Raw genomic sequence first — 21101 nt, 5'->3', positions numbered from 1 at the left:
TATGGTAGTAGTATTTTAGTGTAACATCTCACTATCCTGAATCTTGCCTGTGTTAGCAAGGTGTTTGGGTCCATCTTTAAAAGGAACCATAGCCCCTCATTTTGTTTAGGCGGCAGGGGTGGGGGGAGTTCCAAAAACTTCAGGGAGTCCTTTCACTGTAATATTTCTGGGTAGCTTCACTCTTTCCTCTTCATTACTTTCCTGCAGTATTTCGTTGCTCTTTAAAATCCATTAAGTCTTGATCTATTAATTCTCCTTCTTCATGATCTATGAGCTGCTGTGCATTGATGATAACAAGTTTGAAATTTAATGTTATTGCCATATGTATGATCCCCCACCCCTACTAATCTCTTCCACTACATTATCCTGATGAAGTGCTTGGAACATGATTAGAAAACTCAGCAATTTTTCCCTAAATGTCTACACGGCATGCATTTTCAAGCAACGTCCTTCCAGGAAGATACACTATTTTTTACAGAAATCTCGTGTTCCCATGCCTCAACCTGTTGTCGCTGCCTCAAGTAGTCTGTAGATAGGGTGCCTTGAAGATGGCAACTGCACCTTGATCCACAGGCAGAGTCACAGCTGTCAGACTGGAAGGCAGAGACACAACTTAAAGGTCTTGATTCTGATCATCTACATGAGGAAGATGTCGTGAAGGATAATCAAGCACAGTAGTAGGATCTTCTAAGGAATGCTCTTTTCATGGCAGTAGGTTCATACATGTGCAACAAATTTAAAAAGAATTTTCAAAATAACACAATTGTCATGCAGGCCTTGGAGTTAAATCCAGATTTGTAGCTTATTTCTGTCAGTGTATTGGAATTCTTGGGGATTTTCAGAACTATAAACAAGAAAAGGCTTAAATTTTAATCCAGCAGTATTTATTACAAATAGTAGCATGATTCTATCTTTATGTCTTGAAACAAGGTATTAACTGAACCTCTTTGTGAAAATAGGCCTGCAGCACATATTACTAACGATGTCTAGAAAAATCTCCAGTTTAAACCCCAGGCTCATTCTAACTAGTCATAAGGCAGGATTACCTGTATTAGAATCTTATGATCTAAATGACTGATTCTAATTTGGGGAGTTTGGGTGTTGTCATTATGTACTATTGAATAGGAGGAAGTGACTCATAGCTGACCCTCTAGTGGGTTTTGAGAGGTGGTAACTCACATGGTGAAACTGCCTATCTTTCTCACGCAGCAAAACTGAAAGATTTAACTGTACTCTGGGTTGACAGGGTACTCCTTGTTATGTCACCAAGGTGCCCAGGGAGTTTGGGAAAAGAGCTTACTTTCCAAAGGACCCTGGTAGTTTGAGAAAATACTCAGTATACCTAATATTTACTCTTACACCATGGAAGACCAAGCTAACATTCTTGGCTTATGAAAATACATACAAAAAGAGACAGGATGTACTGTATTTTGCTGTCAAGTCAGACCCAACCTAAAGCTGACCTTCCATCAGGTTCCAGAGGCAATAAATCACACGGGAGCAGATATATGGGACTGTGCATACATTTTCACTTTGTTAATGACATGTAATAAATGATGCAATGTAGACTGCTATTCCCAGCATTATCATAACATTACAAAAATGTGTAATTCCTTATTAAAAAACAATTGTGTGGAATCCACTAGAATATTGATTCAAGCACAAATTACCAATGGATACTAAAACTAATGGAAACAAATTAGAAAGAAAAAAGGTCATTTGCAGTTTTGTGAAAATTACTTAATTTCAGAGGCAAAATAGTAATCTTACAATAAAAATTACTCTGTGAATATTAGAGCATAAAAAAAATGGAGTTTTGATTCCAAGTTATTCCAAGTTTGTTTCATAGTTATCATTTAAAAGAAAAAAAAAACCAACTCTTTTTGGGCATTGTTGTTAAGTGCTGTTGAGTCAAATACAACTCACAGTAACCCTATGAACAGAGCTGAATTCTCTCCTATCCTGTGCCATCCTTATCATCCTTGACACAGTTGAGTCCATAGCCTCTGTATCGATTCATCTCTTTGAGGGTCTTTGTCTCCTCTGCTGACCCTCTACCCATCTAAGCATGATGTTGCTTTCCATGGACTAACCTCTCCTAACAATGTGCCCAAAGTATGTGAGATGAAGCTTTCCCATCCTTTCCTCCAAGAAGCACAGTGGTTGCACTTTTTCCAAAGACATATCTGTTCTTTTGGCAGTCGACAGGATACCCAGCATTCTTCTCCAGCTCAACTCAAATGTATTGATCCTTCTTCTGTCATTCTTACTGTCTAGCTCTCCAATGCATAGCAAGTGACTGGAAAGACAGTGGATTGAATCAGATGCATCTTAGTCTTTAAACTGGTATCATCACTCTTCTGAACTTTGGAGAGGTCCCATCCAGCAGACTTCCACAATGCCATATGTTTCCAAATCTCTTGACTACTGGTCCAAGGGTGTTGACTGTGGATCCAAACACGATGAATTAGGAGTCTCTGATGTTCAAACTGGTTAACACACTCAGCTGTTAACTGAGATTGGAATTCTGAATCTACTGGGTGCTTTTGGAAAAGGACTTAATTACTTTTAAAAATCTGCCTTTGAAAACTCTGACGGTGCTGTTTTATTCTAATATACATTGAGTCACTATAAGCTGAAATCAGCTCAGCAACTGGACTGAAATGTATACAGATAAACTGAAATTATAAAAGAGGAGAAATGGCCTTATATGGTCATAAGGTTTCTATATTTTACAGTAAATGACAGATGCCAGAATAAGTACATTATGAAAAGTTAAGGACGTAGAATGTCAAGATAAATAAAAAAGACCCAACTGTATGTTGTCAATAAAACATGTACTTTATATGTAAAAATATATTTCATATGTAAATAAACAGAAAAAGATATACCTTGTCAACAAAAACGTTATTCATGTTTAAAATCTCAAGAGAAAGACTATTATTAAAGACACATTTTCTTAATAAGAACAAATCAGTAAGATGTAACATTTATAAATACACATATGCCCAATAGCAAAAGTTTGATTTGGCTTTTTTACTTGTTTTTTTCTTAAAAAAAAAGAAATTTGAACCTAGACAATTCATTTATTTACATACCATTTATGGCTATTTCTGTGTAACAGGGCTGATACAAGTAGCTGTGATAGAGAGGTCTTTTGTCATAAAAAGAAATTAAGTCACACACAGGACACATGTCTTGGCCTAAAGTTTGCATGTTGAAAGCAAAACTGGCAATGCAGTCTACATATATCTAAAAGGTGGAAAAGCAAGAATCGACTTCTGAGAACGAACATGGATTAAAGGTACCTGTAACACTCATAAACATCATTAAAAAACTGAACCCCCAAAACATGTCCACTTAATTATCAAAAGAATCTATTATTACACAATAAAAAAGTCTTTATGACAAAATAGAATAAAAAGGGCATTAAATTAATAATTTCTTCTTAAGATACAACAGTAAGTTTTAATGAGTATTTCCTTTGCCCTGTCAAAAAATAAAGTCTACACTTTAATCAGTCAAATTCTAAGAGGTAATATTTGTTTAAGTGGCAAGTATAAAAGCTAAAAGGAACCAGGCTAATGTATAGAGAAAAAAATTATTCCTAGTACAACTGTTGAGAAAATTAGAGCCACATTAAACTGATGCATTTCCTTTCTACCTACACAAACACAAGCACACACACCACATACATAAACACAGAGGTCACTTCTAAAATCCTAGCTACAGTGGTGACTCAAAGCTGCTTAAAATAACTAACTGGTGCACACACATACAGCCTTGCAAACATTTGTTTTAATTTTTAACATTAGATACATAGAACCAAAAGGCAAAATTAGTATTCATTATTTACACCAGGATTATTAATAGTACAAAAGATGCTACAAAAGATATAAAGTATAAAAGTGATAATATTTACTTTCAAAACTTGAGTATAACATGTCGTCTTTAAGGAGAAGGGATTTAGAATAAACAGGTTAAAACTGTATTAAAACACAAGGTTTTATAAAATACATGGCATCTCTGTCTTTTGGAGTCTTTTAGATATACAGTGCTTTAAATAAAAGTATACATGCAAGATCATTTTAGCTCTATACTGACTAGTAGACTGAGTCTTTAAAGTGGTACTTATATTAATAAAATATTCAATTCTTCAGTTATGTTGGCCACATGTAAAGCATTCATTAGGCACAGGCGACTATATCTATGGTTGATACAAATGATAGAGAAAATGTCCATCACTGTACAAGGTTCTACTGGGTAGCAATGGAATGGGCTTAGTGTCTTGATAAAAATCTATTATATCCTCTAGGGTGCTGGGTTAATTAATTCATCTACTTATTTTATAGAACTGAAGCAAGAAGTCTTGACTAGCTAGACACCTACTTTAATTTTTCAGCCATACTTATCCATTTAAATATTTTTAATATTAAATGAAAAGAATGTATGTTATCCCAAGAGAAAACAGAATGGGCCTATTTCGAGCCAGTAACAATTTAAACATGCTTTACTTTGTACAATGCTTTAAAACAACTGTACAAAGTTAGAGCTCTAAAGGCACAGTTCATGGGGAGTCATGCTGTTAACCGAAAGGCTGGCATCTCTGGAGAACTGTATGCACCAGAGGCTTCCCAGGAGGAAGACGGGCAATCTCCTCTCATTAGATTTACAGCCTCAGAAACCCAATGCAGGGCCAGTTATAAGTACACTCCTCCAACTCAAGAGCAATGATTGAGTGAGGTTATAACTTGCTATTTTTTGGTAAATTCTAAAATACATGTTTATTTAATTTCTAAAAATAAATTCAGATATACTATGGATGAAAATTTGAGAAGTATATTTGTAATTCATTAAAATCAAGTAGAGAAATAGGAAATTAAAAAATGAAGAAATGTAATAGTGTGATAATGCAAATATTGATAGTTTTCCTAAACACACCTGTATCATTTGATGCAAATGAAAATAATGGGGGAAAAAATCTCTTATACTAAAGAAATACATGTATTTCTTTAATACAATAAAGATACTTCCAGGAGCTCTGGTGGCCTAGTGGCAAGGAGCTGCACTGCAATCCCTAGAGGCACATGGTTTGAATCCACAAGATGCTCTTCTGGAGAAGGAGGAACAATCACTTCCTGTACCAGTCAGATTCGATTTGATGGCACACACAAAGAAAATAAGAAAATAAAATTTTAAAAAAGATATTTAAAGAATAAAGATATTCAATCTAGTCATTAAAATAAAATGGTCCAATTATGACATACTAAGTGAATTTCACCTCAGAATTAAAACTTTAAGTCTTAAAAATATGTATTAAGAGTAGAATTTATTATTATTTATGCTTTATTATTAAGAGTAGAATGTTTTCTTTCATATAGAAATAATAAAAAATATAATTGATGGGAGGTGATATAGTAGGTTAACACATACTATTTAGAAAAGAATATTTAAAAAACTGAAGATACCAGAATTCCACAAATTATAACACAGTTCTATATGTGACACAATACATTAGTTATTTTTAATCTTTTTTTTTACATAAATTCTGAAAACTATTCAATAAAATTTTATTTTCAACTTTAAACTTAAGGGCATACATTTTAAATGCTGTAATAAAAAGAACTTTTAGTGCTACTTTAAAGGAACAATTTCAGTTGCATTATATCTTTTCTCTTTTTAATTGTATTTTTAATTTATTCATCCTTAGGGCTGTTATATCTTGAAAGTATGACTTCAAAATCACAGTAGTCACAAATGAGAATGAGAGTGGAACACAACTAATGAAGGGGAAAAACCAACCTTAGAAAGCATGATGACATGATAATATTCTAATAAAGAACCAAGAAAGTGTTAAGCAATGAAAGCCAGAAATAGGGAGTAAAGCTTTAACTTCTCTATTCAAAAAACCAAATAAAAACATGTATCAGATCAGGATCTTTACTAAATTAATCACCAGGTAATAATTTTCTGTGTTCTGTAGTCACACATTAACTCACTCATTCCATAGTAAATACATGAAAAATATCATTAGATTACAAATTCCAAAATGTCACACTGTTTACAGACTGAGATTCACAGTTTCTGGACTTATTTTTCCACCACTTAAACTGTGGATCATAGCTATCATGTGAGCATGTTTATTCAATTCCTCCTGCTGAAGTTTCACCAGCGATTCTTTCTCTTCCAAACGACCTGTTAATTGGGCCTTCTGAACTTCCAGGGAAGAAGCCTACGGGGGATTAAGGGAAAAGAAGGAGAAACCAATTAGCAAGTTCTATCTTCACAAAGATATTAAGATATCTTTATTTTTTATTTGTAAGACAAATCATGTTAAAAAGGCATATTATAAATATGGGTATTTCAGTCAACTTAATTATATGAAAAATTCAAGATAAGCAATCATTAAACATTTTCACACAAATTAGGAAGACGTTTTGAACCTACCTGTTTAAGTCAATGTAGCAGCTGAAATGATGCTGAAAATACTGCTGTCTTTGCAATGTACCATAACAAAATGTCTGAACCAACTCACAGCTGATCTTCTGGCAGGTCCTCAGAGGCAGTAAATCACAGAGAAGCAGAGTCCTTGTGTTTCCTCCATGGAACAACCGGTGATTTTGAATTGCCTGCCTCTCAGTTAGGGAGCTCTGGTGGCCTACCAGCAAATAGCTTCAGCACTATTTAACGGTCATCAGGGCTCCCTGTATATAAATATATGCCTACATAGTATATAAAATAAGAAAGAATCTGTATGCTGAGCAAATTATCCAAGAAGCTAGACTCTTTGACGAGAAGTGTGGTGTCAGGATTGGAGGGAGACTTATCAATATTCTGCATTATGCAGATGACACAACCTTGCTTGCCCAAAGTGAGGAGGACTTGAAGCACTTGTTGCAGAAGATCAAGGAATACAGCAATTGGTATAGATAGCATCTCAATGTCAAGAAAACAAAGATTCTTACACTGGACTAATAGGCAGTGCCATGATGGATGGTGAAGAGATTGGAACTGTCAACAGCTTCATCTTGCTTGGATTCACAATTAACACTTGGTACCAGCAGTTAGGAAATAAGGAGATGCATTGCACTGGGAAAATTTGCAGTTCGGGGTCTCTCCAAATTATTGAAGAGTAATGACGTCAGTTTGAGAACTAAGGTGTGTCTGAGTCAGGCCACAGTCTTTCCAATCACTTGCTATACATCTGAGAGCTGGACAATAAATAGGGATGATAGAAGAATTGACACCTTTGAGCTGTGGAGTTGGAGAAGAGCACTGAACATCCCATGATGGCCAAGAGAAAAGATATGTCTTGGAGAAGGTATAGCTGGACTGCTCTTTGGAGGCAAGAATAATGAGGCTTTGCCTCACATACTTTGGGCATGTTGCGAGGAGGGGTTATTCCTTGGAGAGGAACATGATGCTAGCTAGGAAGGGTGACGCTGGGGGAAGGAGAGGAAGACCCTCAACCAAGTAGACTGACAAGGTGTCTGCCACAATGGGCTCTTGCATGACAAAAAGTCTGTGGATGGTGCAGGATAGAGCAGTGCTCAGATCTTTTGTTCATAGAGTCACTATCATACTCAATTTGATGGCACATAACAATAACAATTATACACAGTATATGATTCTATATTCTTAGAACTATGAAAATAACAATATTAAAGCAAGACTAGGAAATCTGTGAATATGAATTTTATGCCTTTTCTTTCATTCACGTTCTGCAGTAGTTGAGAAAGCCTTTTAATTTTCTTCTGGGCTCATCCTCCTGGTAATGTTGTTATGTGCTCAAGTCAAACAGAACTCACAGAGACCCTATGAACAAAAGATCTGAAAGCCGCCCTTCTCCTGCGCCATCCTCACCATCTCTGACACAGTTACACTCATTGCTCTTCGTAATACTACAAGGATCACAAAGCACCATTGCCAGCTAATACTCAAGCTACATAACTGTGATCACAGAGAGAGAGCCCTGGATTTGGGTTCAGAATATTTAAATCTACTTTGTCATTTACTGGCTGCGTGAAACTTGAACACGTGACTTAAACCTAACTGGTAGCACAGGAGTCCTTGCAAATCATAAAGTTCTAAATAAGTTTGAGTTGTTATTATCAGCATCCTTCTAAGCAGACAGCAGGAGTTGTGCTGCTAAGCAAAAGGTGGTGTTTCTCTGGTTGGTTGGTTTCACCAGCTACTCTGAGGGTAAAAAGATGGACACTCTCCTCTTGTGAGATTTATAGCCTCCCCAAAACACACTGGAAGGTCAGCTATGAGTTGGTTCTGACTTGACAGCAATGAGTTGATAGAGCATTACGCAGAGATAGGGAGGCTAGACACTTTATACAGCTACCGGAACGTGACACCAAGAACTGGGTGCCAGAGCCCTTTTCTGTATTCTTTGTCACCTGAAGCTCTGGCACACAGTCTGCATTTAATATATTAAGTTGGATGATTCCAAGAATCACAGGTTTTCACACTGTGAGTATTCGTTAAAAAATTAGTCAAATCACTTTCAGGTCCTAATTCTCTTTTAAACAAGATTACTAAAGAAACAGTATTAGTTCATCCAAATTCATCTTTAAGAAATTTTTACTATAAAGCAAAGGAGAACTTGAACAGAGTCTTACCTTAATGCTTAACTCTTTCCTTACTTGTTCTGTTTTGCTTAATTCTTTTCTAAGCATGTCAATGCTTTCTTCTTTATCTTCTTTTTCTTTTAGTAATGTTTTAATCTTTTCCTCTTGCACCATTGCCTTTTGCTGCAAGTCTTTTAAAAAAGTAAACAAACAGGTGGCTATGTCTCAGAGGTCTTATTGGCATTACTCTGAAAAGGTTTAGTAGTTTAAGAGATAAAGGAAGAGAACTAGCAACAGCACAAAATTTCTTGCTGGAAATAGAAACAAAACAAAATCTCTGTGTCCTATCCTTTTCCTCTGTTCCAAATACAACATACAGTAGAAAGAACAACCTTAGAATGTAGAGTAGACAAAGGGAGAGAGAAAATGAAGAAAAATGACATAAGGAAGAGCCTGTGATTAAAGGTAGGCTGAAAGTAAAATATTTTTGTAAATTATTGCACAACTGCCAAAATGAAGAAGCTATTAACTAAAAGTTACCTTGTACTGCCACCTACTGTTAGGATTTTTGAACAATTTTTTTCATTTATAAGGGGTAATAAGTTCCTATAATCCCTAGTTTTCAATTTGTCCACTTTAGCTAAACTGAGCAATGCTGTAACAAGATAAAGACAACTGTTTAGGATGTAGTTTACGGATTTAAAAAAAAAAATAAGAGAACAAGAACATACTGAAAATCAAAATAAAGTTCATTTGTACTCTTCTTTCAACAGAAGATTTGCTTTAAAACACAAAATTTATCAAAATAAAAGCTACTTACTTGCTAGTTTACATTCCCTGTCCACTAGCAGGTTCTGTACTTCTTTTCTTTCTTCTTCTTTCTCAATTAATTGAGCAACAGTTCTAAAGTTGTAATAAAAAAAAAGTAGAGCTAGAAATCAACAAACTATATATGCCATTTCTCCTTAACAAATATTTTTAATAAAAGGTCCAGTAGGAACAGTTATTACCCTGAAATTCTACTAGTGCAATTTTTATATCTAAGTTAAATTCTAACTTCAAATAATTTTATTTAAAAAACCAGTATATTATAAGGAAAGAATTTTGTTTCTGAAAAATCCAAAATAAGTGCAATAAAGAATAGATCTTTACTTTTCATTTTGTTGTTTGAGTGATTCATTCAACTTTTTCACTGCATCAATTTGTTTGTTCAGAGATTCACATGTGATCTGTAAATCTTTATTTTTCTTCTCTGTAGTTTCATTCCTGAAAAGATAAAGAGATGTATAAAAATCTAGAGGGAAAAGTAAAATATGATGGAGAAAAGAAACTATAGACGTGGTATGGGGGATTATTCAATACAGTTTTTCTAGTCACTGGTTTCAGCTTTCGTCACAAGGCAGGGTAAGACTATACAAGTCTATGTTAGTGGCCCCACCAAAAGGACTGGACAATTTGCTAATAAATTATTAAGGTGGAGACTAAGGTCAGCCTGATACAGGCCATGGTCTTTGCAATCACTTGTTATGCATCAGAGAGCTGGACAATGACTAGGGAGGACAGAAGGAGAATTGACGCCTTTGAGCTGTGGTGCTGGAGAAGAGTATTGAATGGACTGCCAAGAAAACAAACAGATTCATCCTAGAGAGGGTTAAACCAGGCTACTCTTTGGAGGCAAGGATTCTGGGGCTTCTTCTGACATACTTTGGACATGTTGTAAGGACAGACAGGTCCTTGGAGAGGGACATCAGCTTGGTAGGGTAGAGGGACAGTGCAGGAGGGGAAGACCCTCTATGAGGTGGATTGATTCAGTGACTGGGGTAATCGGGATGGGTGTGTCAGAGGCAATGTGATTGGCACAGGATAGAGCAGGGTTTTGGGCTGTTGTACATAGGGTCGCTATGAGTCGCAAACGACTCGACGGCACATAACAACAACAACAACTAATACTTTGTTTTTTGATTTTTGTGTTTACACTTTTTTAAGATAAAATTATATTTAATGGCAATTAAAATAGGGGAAAGTAGGCAAAATAGAAAACTGGTTCAATACAAAAAAATATAAAAATACCTCTTCTTTTTTTTTATGATAATCTCTGCATTTTTTTTTCTAATTTTCTACCAGTTTATTTGCAAAATTTGAATACATTGTTTTTAAGAATGAGACCAAGCAAATAAGGTATAAAGACTACTAACAAAGGGATTGGTCAGTTTTGCCATCCCAACAGATTTAAAATGAATAGGTCGACCAGACTATCATCACAGCAGAGGTGACCAAGAGCAAAGACTAAGCAGAGTGCTTAACTAGAATTGCCATGCTCACAGCCAGAGCTGAGGGCCTTCATTTTGGGTTACTCATGCAAGGATAGGATATAGGTGTTTTAACAGGCAGCACTAAATGAGCTTTCTAACAGTGACCCAAAGCCTCAAGAATGAAGGTCACCCAGCCTGTGAACATGCCAAAAAAGCTGTCCTGACTGAAGAACTATAGCCTGTTTCTGACCTGAATTATTACTCCTCTATAATCATGCCTTCAGTATGGACTATATCTCAGTAACAAGAAGACAAAAATCCTCACCACTGGACCAACACACAAGAGTATGATATATGGAAAAAAGACTGATGTGAATTTTACTTAGATCCATGATCAACACCCATGGTAGAAAAAATAAAGCCATAGTGCACTGGCAAATTTGCTGTCAAAGATTTAATGTGTTAAGGCGAAGGATGTCAGTTTAAAGACTAAGGTGCACTTGATTCAAGCCAAAGTATTTTTAATTGCTTCATATACATGTGAAAGTTGGACAATGAAAAAGGATGTTTAAATAAAAATAAATTCCTTTGAATTGTGTGTGGTACTGGCAAAGAGTATTAAATATACCATGGACTGCCAAAAGAATAATCTATCCTGAAGCAAATTATCCTAGAAGCTGGACTTTATAAGGAGTGTGGCATTGGGATTTGAGGAGACTCGTCAATAACCTGCCTTATGCAGATGATACAACCTTGCTTGCTGAAAAGTGAGGAGGACTTGAAGCACCTGTTGAAGAAGATAAAGGACGCAGCCTTTGGTATGAATTGCATCTCAATGTAAAGGAAAGATGCCTACCAATGGGAAGTTTCATAATGGATGGAGAGGAGATTGAAACTGTCAACAGTTTCATCTTGCTTGGATCCACAATTAACACCCTATCAGCAGTCAGGAAATAATGAGATGCACTGCACTGGGAAAATCTGTAGTTAGGAACCTCTCCAAATTATTGAGGAGTAATGATGTCAATTTGAGGACTAAGTTGTGTCTCATTCAGGTCATGGGCTTTCTGATCACTTGCTATGCATCAGGGAGCTGGACAATGAATAAGGATGACAGAAAAAGAATTGATGTCTGTGAGCTGTGGTATAGAAGAAGAGCACTGAATATCCCATGGATAGCCAAAAGAACAAACAGGTACGTCTTGGAGAAGTTGTAGTCAGAGTGCGCTTTGGAGGCAAGAATAATGAGGCTTCATATCACATACTTTGGACATGCTGCTAAGAGGTCCTATTCCTTGGAGAGGGACATGATGCTGGGAAGGGTGGAGGGTCAGTGAAGGAGGGGAGGACCCTCAGCTACACAGTGACTGCTGCAATGGGTTCTTGTGTGTCAGGAAGTGTGAGGATGATGCAGGATAGATCTTTTGTTCATAGGGTCATTATGCATCATACTCGACAGCACCTAACAACACAACCCTGGAGCAAATGCAACCAACGTCCTTAGAGGCAAGGATGGTGACTATCTCTGTCTCATACCTTGGGCTTGTCAGAAGGACTCAGTCTGGAAAAAAGACATTATACTGGGAAAAGCAGAATCAGCAAAAGAGGAAAATCTTCAAGGAAATGGACAAACATGGTGACAGAAATAGGCTTTGAGCATGGTAGTTATGGTGAGGATTGTGCAAGATGGAGCAAGGTTTCGATCTGTTGTTCACAACACTATTATGAGTGTAGTTGACTCAACAGAACCTAGAGCAAGTATAATTGTGAGGATGGTGTGTAGGTCTGTGTGGCCAGTGTAAAGGCTTAGTGGACCAAGGAGTAGAGCAAGGAGAGCCGTAGGAAGATAGTGTTGTTATTAGAATAAACAGAAGGTGTGTGAATGTGACAGTAAGAGCCTGTCTAATCTCTGAAGAACCAGTTTTGTCAGACCTCTCGTGGAATTAGTGGCATCAGAAGCAACACACTCCCATGTTCTTTCCTACTCCCCTGTGCCATATGGTCAATGTCTTTACAATAAACCAGTCAGAGGACATCAGGAGCCAATCCCATCCGTGTTCCTCCCTACTCCCCCATGCCAAGTGGTCACTGCTTTTACAATAAAGCAGTGCTCATTATTTCTATTCTAAATTTGATATACTGAAACACATATTTTTAAAGAACTGATGCTGAGTCTCCAGGACTTCAAAGCCATGGGCTGCTCTGCAGGATAATGATGGACAATTTCCTCCTAGTATATTTTACAGCCTCAGAAACCAAAACAAGAGTCATTATGGTCAGAACTGACTTGATGGCATGAGTGGGTGATTATGATATGGTAAAAGGTGCTATGAAATGGAAATATGGGCAGTATCAAACTCATCTTTATGGGCTTTATTTTACAAATCATATTATTTTATAGGAGAAAAATGGGCAGTCCATTCCCATGTGAGTTATTGTCTCTGAAAACCTGCTGGAGGATCCGCTAAAGGTTGGTTCCAAGTTGGTGACAATGACATAAGATTGTATTACATGGTTTGCTATAAAATAAGTACAGAAAGCATTACACTTAAGCACAGAAACTAAAACTACTTTTGTAAATAAAGACAGCTTAAAAAAATCTGAAGGCATTTGCATCAGTTTCTTGACCACAGTTTAGTTAAAAATGTCAAAGCAATAAACATTCCTAGTACCAGAGATATATTTGTTTGTCCTTTGAGCTGTTGTTATGTGCTGTTGAGTCACTTGCAACTTGTAGCGAGCCTATGTACAACAGCCCTAAAATCTGCTCTGTCCTGTGCCAGTTGCACTGTCTCGAATACACCCATCCCGATTACCCCAGTCACTGAATCAATCCACCTCATAGAGGTCCTTCCCCTCCTGTGTTGTCCCTCCCCTTTCCCAAGTCCCTCCTTATAACGTCCAAATTATGTTAGATGAGGCCTCAGAATACTTGCCTCTAAGGAGCAGCCCGGTTTAACCCTCTCTAGGATGAACCTGTTTGTTTTCTTAGCAGTCCATGGTACATTCAATTCTCTTCTCCAGCACCACAGCTCTAAGGCATCAATTCTCCTTATATCCTCCCTAGTCATTATCCAACTCTCCAACTCTCTAACACCATAATTCAAAGGCACTGATTCTTTTTCTATCATGCTTGTCTTAAAAAGGTGCAGCTTGGGTGATCCTTGGAGGCAAGGATAGTGAAACTCTGCCTCACCTACTTAGGGCATGACGTTAGGAGGTACCAGTACTTGGAAAAGGACATCTTGCTTGGAAAGGTGGAGGGTCAGAGAAGGCGGGGAAGACTCTGAAGAGACAGACTGACACAGTGACTCTAATGGTGGGCTCAAGTATGTCACTAATGGTCAGGATGGCACAGGAACAGGAGAGGGCAGACTTCAGATCCATTGTTCAAAGGTTTGTTATAAGCCTCAGTCAACACAACAGCACTTAGTAACAATAAGCACTGAGATTCCTAGTAATAAAGAAGTTCAGGATTCTAAATTCTTAATATCCCATTAAAACTCTGCATTTTCTCTTAAGATAACAGAGAAGAAACTCTTTCCTAAAGTGATACTTTTAAACCTTTAAGCATAAGATATTTTTTATCTGTTACTAGGTACTAAGAAAAAAGTAAAAAACCAAAAATCTGGTGGCAATGCCTACATTTTGGTAGTAGAAGTGCCACACAGGTTTTTCAAAAATTTGAATTTTCATGATAGCCTATCATTACAAATCATCTCTAACTAGTTTCATTCATCTGCCACCTACGTGGTTTTTCAAGGCTTGAACTTTACTTCATAAGTGGGTCTTCTTGACGCTTTTAGTTGCCACCAAGTCAATTTCAACTTACTGTGGTTCCTTCCACAAGTAAGCAGCCAGGTCGCCTCTATGATTTCAAACTACCAACCTTTCAGCTAGGAGTTGAGCAGATTAGCCATTTGTACCCCTTAGGATTACTAACTAGACTCTACAAATAACTTATTTATTGTGCATTAATAGCTGTGTTCTCCTCCAACCTAATTACTTATAATGTGTCTTTCAAACAACTAGACTTAAATTGTTGGGGGGGGGGGGAAAGGGAAACATCCTTTCCCAAAATCACCTTGTTATTATAAATTTTCTTAATGCTATTTATTTTTTGTATTCTTAATTTTTTTTTTTTAATTTTTATTGTATTATTTTTACGTGTACCATCAAATCAGATCTGACTGGTACAGGAGGAGATTGCCCCCTCCTTCTTCAGCAGAGCATCTGGTGGATTTGAACTGTGTACCTCTGGGATTGCAGTGCAGCATCTTGCCACTAGGCCACCAGAGCTCCCGTTGTATGCTTAATTTTTAATTGTGGATGGGCAACTAAACTCAAGAGCTTTGCAAACCCATGAAAGTGTACACCATTACATTAACAGTTTATAGTGGTGGTACATTTTTACATATATTAACCAATCTTTAAACATACATTGTAATAATGAATGAGTTCTTTGGATTATTTTATAACTCAGTTCATTTATCAAGTATTTATGGAGTACGTAACTAGACAGTAAGCTCTGTACTAGGCTCTAAGGATTATCACAGAATAAAACAGAGAAAATTTTCCTGTGGAATTTATTTATCAAAAACCACATAAATAAATAAAAAAATAGAATAAAATGGAAAGAGGCCTCCATTCTGATTCAAATTTTGACACATTTGAGGAAACAATACTTCATTTCATTAGTTTCTTGCTTACTATACAAATATATAAAGTGATTGATGTACACAAGCCTTAAAAACAAATTTTAGGACCACAAAAAAAAAAACTGCTGGGGATTCATTCTCATTTCTGAAGTTATACAGAGACTTTTCTTTATTTACCTCTGAAGAAGTTCCATGTAGGACTTGGTCAGTACTTCATGTTCTTCAGCCACAGACTCTAATTTCCTATTATGTTGAAAAAGATGCTCAATATCACTCTGGGCTCTTTCTGATTCAACTTGCTGTGATTTCAGCAACACACTAAGCTCTTCATTTTTTTTCTCAACTTCTCTCAGCATATTAGCAAGTGTGCGTGCCTTAATATGAGACAAAGAACAGAAACTTTTCTACTTTTTTATAATACATTGTACCTTCAATTAAGAAGATTTACCAAACAACTAATGGGGTAGCATCTACTGGGCTGAGGCTGTATTAATTAAGAGTATTTAAGGGCTGGTGATTAGTCCCTAATGAGGAGCACTGTTAACCCAAAAGCCACACCTTACTGGTGGGTAAAATCTACCGGCAGTTCTGTGGGAGAAAGATGGGCTACCTTTGCCCATGTGATTTATATCTTTAGAAACCCAACAGAGGGTTACCTATGAGTCAGTTGTAATTCAATGACAATGAGTTTGAATTATTAAATGTTACATTGTTATAGTTTTTATCTAAAAGACTGTGCAAATAAAAGCATCTTCCTTATAGCAGATTAATGGAAAACAAAACAAAACATAGAGCTAGTTCTTGAGTCTATAAATTTTACACATAGTACTCAATTAAATCAGTCCTTAATTAGTCATCAAAACAAAGTCTGCAGACATTCCAGAATGAGATCTTATTTAAACCACAGATATGTAAGCAAATAGTTAAAGGAAAGGTAGCCTAATAAAGAGGGAAAACTATATTTAATATAAATTTATGACAAGAAACATATTAAAGCAAAAAAGCAACTAAAATCAGAACCACCCCCCTTTAGTTTTAGACATACTATCTATTTTAATAATACTTAGATTCTTCTCTCTTTTTATGATATAGAATATAAGGCAGTACTAATTATTAAGTGATTTTTTAATGAGGTATCTTTTGAATAACGTTGATAAAACAACATAATCTTTAATAAAAAGCAATAAATGTATTAAGAGACTCAGAATTATGAATGTAGAATGTGGTTTGTTTCTTTCTTGGAATTTAGAATAAAGTGAACATACCAGCCAAGACACACACTCATGTGAAAACAAAGGGGGAGGGTAAAGAAGGGTAGTATTTATTTCTAATGATTTTAATACCTTTTGCAAAAGACAAAAAAAAATTTATTAGTAATTCATTAGAGATGATAAAAATTATCTAGATTTCATTTGTACCTGCTTAGAATTTTATGATTACTAAGTTAAGTTCTGACCCATAACATTCTCTATTAAAAATAAAACAAGAAGAAGACAATCTGTTGCATAGAGGATTTCAAACCCTTGATACTTCCTTTATCAGAGTAGAATTTATCCACCTGGTTCTCTGGTCTGAGTTTGATTTTGTTTTATTTTTTTTTAAGAAGTAGATTACCAGGTCTTTCTGGGTAGAGCTGACCCACTCAGAACAGTGCAAGGAAACACTGCATGTTTCAAAATCAGGAAGGCTGTATAACAGGGATGTGTCGTATCTCTACACCTATATGCAGAACAGTTCAGAAGTAGCCAATACTATATGCTGCAGTTAATCCAGGAGGCTGGGCTCTATGAGGAGGAATGTGACATTAGGATTGGAGGAAGACTCAACAAACTGCATTATGCAGATGACATAACCCTGTTTGCTGAAACTGAGGAGGACCTGAAGCACTTGCTGCAGAAGGTCAAGGACTGCAGCCTTCAATATGAGTTGAAGTTCAACATCAAGAAAACAAAGATTCTCACCACTGGGCCAATTGGCAGCTTTATGATAAATAGTAAAGAGAATGAGATTGTTAACAGCTTAGTTTGCTTGGTTCCAAAATCAACACTCTTGGTATAAGCAGCCAGGAAATCAAAAGAACATTTGCATTGGTAAAATCTGCTGACAGGGACCATTCCAGAGTACTGAAGAGCAATGATGTCAGTCTAGAGACTAAGGTGCGGCTGATCCAGACCATGGTCTTTGCCATTACTTGCTATACGTCAGAATGCTGGAATATGACTAGGGATGAAAGAAAGAGAATTGATGCCTTTGAGCTGTGGTGCTGGAGAGTAGTAATGAATATACCATGGACTGCCAGGAGTACAAAGAGTTTGTCCAGGAGAGTGTCAAACTAGGCTGTTCCTTGGAGGCAAGGGTTTTGAGGCTTCATCTGATATACTTTGGACATGTTGCAAGGAGGGACCAGTCCTTGTAGAGGGACATCATGCTTGGAAGGGTGGAGGGACAGCACAGGATAGGAAGACCCTCGATGAGATGGAATGATTCAGTGACAGGGTAATGAGGGTAGGTGTGTCAGAGACAATAACACTGGCACAGGATAAGAGCAGATTTCATGGCTGTCATACATACGGTTACTGGCGTACATACGGTCACTGTATGAGTTGTAAGTGACTCGAAAACATGTAACAACAAGTGCAAGTGAACGACCCAGAGACCTAGTGTGCATTATACTACTTTTTACTATCTTGGCTTTTATGTCTGTAGAATAATGTCAAACACTCACCATGTATCAAGAACTATGCTGCCCTTAGCAACACAGAAACTGTCCCTTACTTAATGCTGTGAGAGAAAGGGAACAAGGGCAGGAGAAAATGACATTTTCATATGGTATTAGACAGAAATCAGCATAAGACACAAGCAGCATTGTGAGGCACAAGCCATCACAGAAGTTACTCATGGCCTAAGTCATCGTATCAATGGGTGGCTGGGGGGAGGGAGGTGCTGAATGGGGTAGGCAGGAGTGTAAGGGATTCTGATGTAGCAAGGAACGGGAAGGGAGAAGACACACATACTGGTGGTGCGGCAATGAATGTATTGGTTACTTCTGTAAGAGGAAATGTCTTTCATCTGCTCCTTTCAGTAAAATACTTGTCTGTCAGATACTGTTTGAAAGCTAAACATTCAAATTAAGAGAGACTAGGAAGACATCCACTTCCGAAATATAACAGGGCTTCAAAAACTTTATATACAATAGAGCACACTTAAGGGTGTGCTCAAATAACAGATAGGGCAATTGAGGGTAATCACCCAAATTTGGAAACACAAAGGAGGAACAATTGTAAGCAGAAACTAATGACTGGAACGTGGAATGTGAGAACCATGAATGTAGAAAACTGGACATCGCTAAGAAACAGATGGAATGCATAAATATTGACATATCAGATATTGGCAAAATGAGATGGACTGGCATGGAACATTTGAATCAGATGATCATATGATCTACTATGCCAGAGATAAAAAGGCGAGGAAAAAATGGGGCTGCTTTCATAGTTTAAAAAGCCATTTCTAGATCAATCTTGAAATACAATATTGTGAATGACAATATCCATACGCATACAAAGAAGATCTGTTAATACAACTATCATTCAAATTTATGCACCAACAAGAGCCAAAGGGGAGGAAATAGATGATTTCCATCAACTTTTGCAGTCAGAAAACAATTGAACATGCAACCAACATGCATTAATAATAATGGATGACAGAAACGCAAAAGTTGGGAACCAGGACAAAGGAGCAGTAGTCAGAAAACATCGACTTGGTGACGGAAATGAGGCTGGGGATAGAATGACAGAATTGTACACAACTAATGATTTATTCATTGCAAATACCTTTTATAAGAAATATAAACATAGGGTATATACAGGGATTTCCCCTGATGGTATGGACAGGAATCAGATCAATTAATTATATGTGTGGAAGCAATCATTAGAGAGGTTCAACAGCAGCAACGAAAACTAGGCCAGATGCCGACTGTGGAACAGACCATCAACTATTCATATGCAAGCTCAAACTAATGGTAAAGGTTAAATCAAATCTACAGGAATTGAAACTTGATCTTGAGTCTATCCCCCCTGAATTAAAAAACCAACTCATGAACAGGTATGAGGCCTTGAACACTAATGAATGAAGACCAGATAGGCTAGGGAAGGATATAAAGAACATCATCCACAAAGAATGCAAAAGGTCATTACAAAGACAGAAGAAGAAGAAAAGACCTAAATGGATATCAGATGAAACTCTGAATATTGTGCTAGAGCACTGAGAAGCAAAAGCAAAAGGTAGTTATCAAGAAGTTAAGGAGCTGAACAGCTTTCAAAGAACAGCTCAGGAGGACAAAACAAAGTATTATAATGAAATATGCAAGGAGCTGGAGTACAAAAATCAAAAGGGTTGAACTTGCTCAACATTTCTTATGTTAAAGGAGCTAAAGAACAAAACCAAGCCTTGAGTTGCAATACTTAAGGATGCCATGGGAAGACTATTAAATGCTCCAGAAAGCATTAAAAGAAGATGGGAGAAGTACAGAGCCACTTTATCCAAAAGAATTGGTTGATATAGAAGAATTTAATGAAACAACATATGATCAGGAAGCAATGGTGATGAAGGAGGAAGTGCAGACTGTTCTGAAGGACATGGCAAAAATAACGGCCCAGGAATTGATGGAATACCAACTGATCTATTTAAACAAACAGAGGCATCCCTGGAATTGCTCACCAGCTTGTACAAAGATACCTAAAGGATAACTACCTGGAAGAGATCCATATTTATTCCCATTCCTAAAAAAAGGTGATCCAACAGAGTATGAAATTATTGAACAATATCACTAATATCAAATGCAAGCAAAATCCTACTGACGGTTATCCCAAACCAACTGGAACAGCACAGAGAACTACTAGAAATAAAAGCTGGAAATAGAAGGGGTTGTGGCACTAGAGACATTATCACCAATGTCAGGTGGATCTTGGCAGAAAGCAGAGCATCAGAAGATGTTCATCTGTGTTTCATTGACTATGTAAAGGCATTTGACTGTGTGTATCAAAATAAATTGTGGCTAACCTTGAGGAAAATGGGAATCTCAGAACACTTGATTGTGCTTATTTGAAACCTATACTCAGACAAGGAAGCAGTCCTCAAAAGAGAATAAGGAAACACTGCATTGTTCAAAATCAGGAAGGAGCGTCAGGGATGCATCCTGTCTCCATACCTTTTCAATCTATATGCAGAACAGATCTTTTGCGAGGCTGTGCTTTATTAGGAGGAATGTCACATCACAACCTACATTATGCAGATGACACAACCTTGCTTGCTGAAACTGAAGAAGACCTGATGTGCATGCTGCAGAAGGTCAAGGACTGTGGTCTTCAATACTGATTGAAGCTCAGCATTAAGAAAACAAAGATTGTAGCCACTGGGCCAAGAGGCAGCATCATGATAGATGGAGAAGAGATTGAAGTTGTTAAGAATTACAGTTTGCTCAGCTCCACAATCTCTTTGTCACCAGCAGTCAGTAAATGAAAAGATGAATTGCACTTGGAAAATCTACTGTCAAGGAACTCTCCAGAGTGCTGAGAAGCAATGATGTCAGTCTAAAGACTAAGGTGCACCTGATCCAG

At 37.0% G+C, this 21101-nt stretch overlaps 1 protein-coding gene across 1 annotated transcript in view; it reads right to left on the bottom strand.

Annotated features, from left to right (window-relative positions):
* Window positions 1–5927: 5927 nt before the first annotated feature.
* KIAA1524 (KIAA1524 ortholog) overlaps window positions 5928–21101 on the bottom strand; it is a 63217-nt gene continuing 48043 nt past the window's right edge. The window contains exons 17-21 of the mRNA XM_006889995.1: window positions 15664–15860; window positions 9729–9842; window positions 9397–9479; window positions 8628–8767; window positions 5928–6232 (exon numbers count right to left, since the gene is read on the bottom strand). Of these exons, the coding sequence (XP_006890057.1) occupies window positions 6062–6232; window positions 8628–8767; window positions 9397–9479; window positions 9729–9842; window positions 15664–15860 (705 nt within the window). The 3' untranslated portion in view covers window positions 5928–6061. The remainder of the gene's footprint in view (window positions 6233–8627; window positions 8768–9396; window positions 9480–9728; window positions 9843–15663; window positions 15861–21101) is intronic.

This window comes from Elephantulus edwardii, unplaced genomic scaffold, assembly GCF_000299155.1.
Source record: "Elephantulus edwardii isolate Elephantulus edwardi_28Jun2011 unplaced genomic scaffold, EleEdw1.0 scaffold00085, whole genome shotgun sequence".
Lineage (NCBI taxonomy): Eukaryota > Metazoa > Chordata > Mammalia > Macroscelidea > Macroscelididae > Elephantulus > Elephantulus edwardii.
The sequence above is the reverse complement of the archived record's forward strand: the minus strand, read 5'-3'. Positions and strand labels throughout refer to the sequence as shown.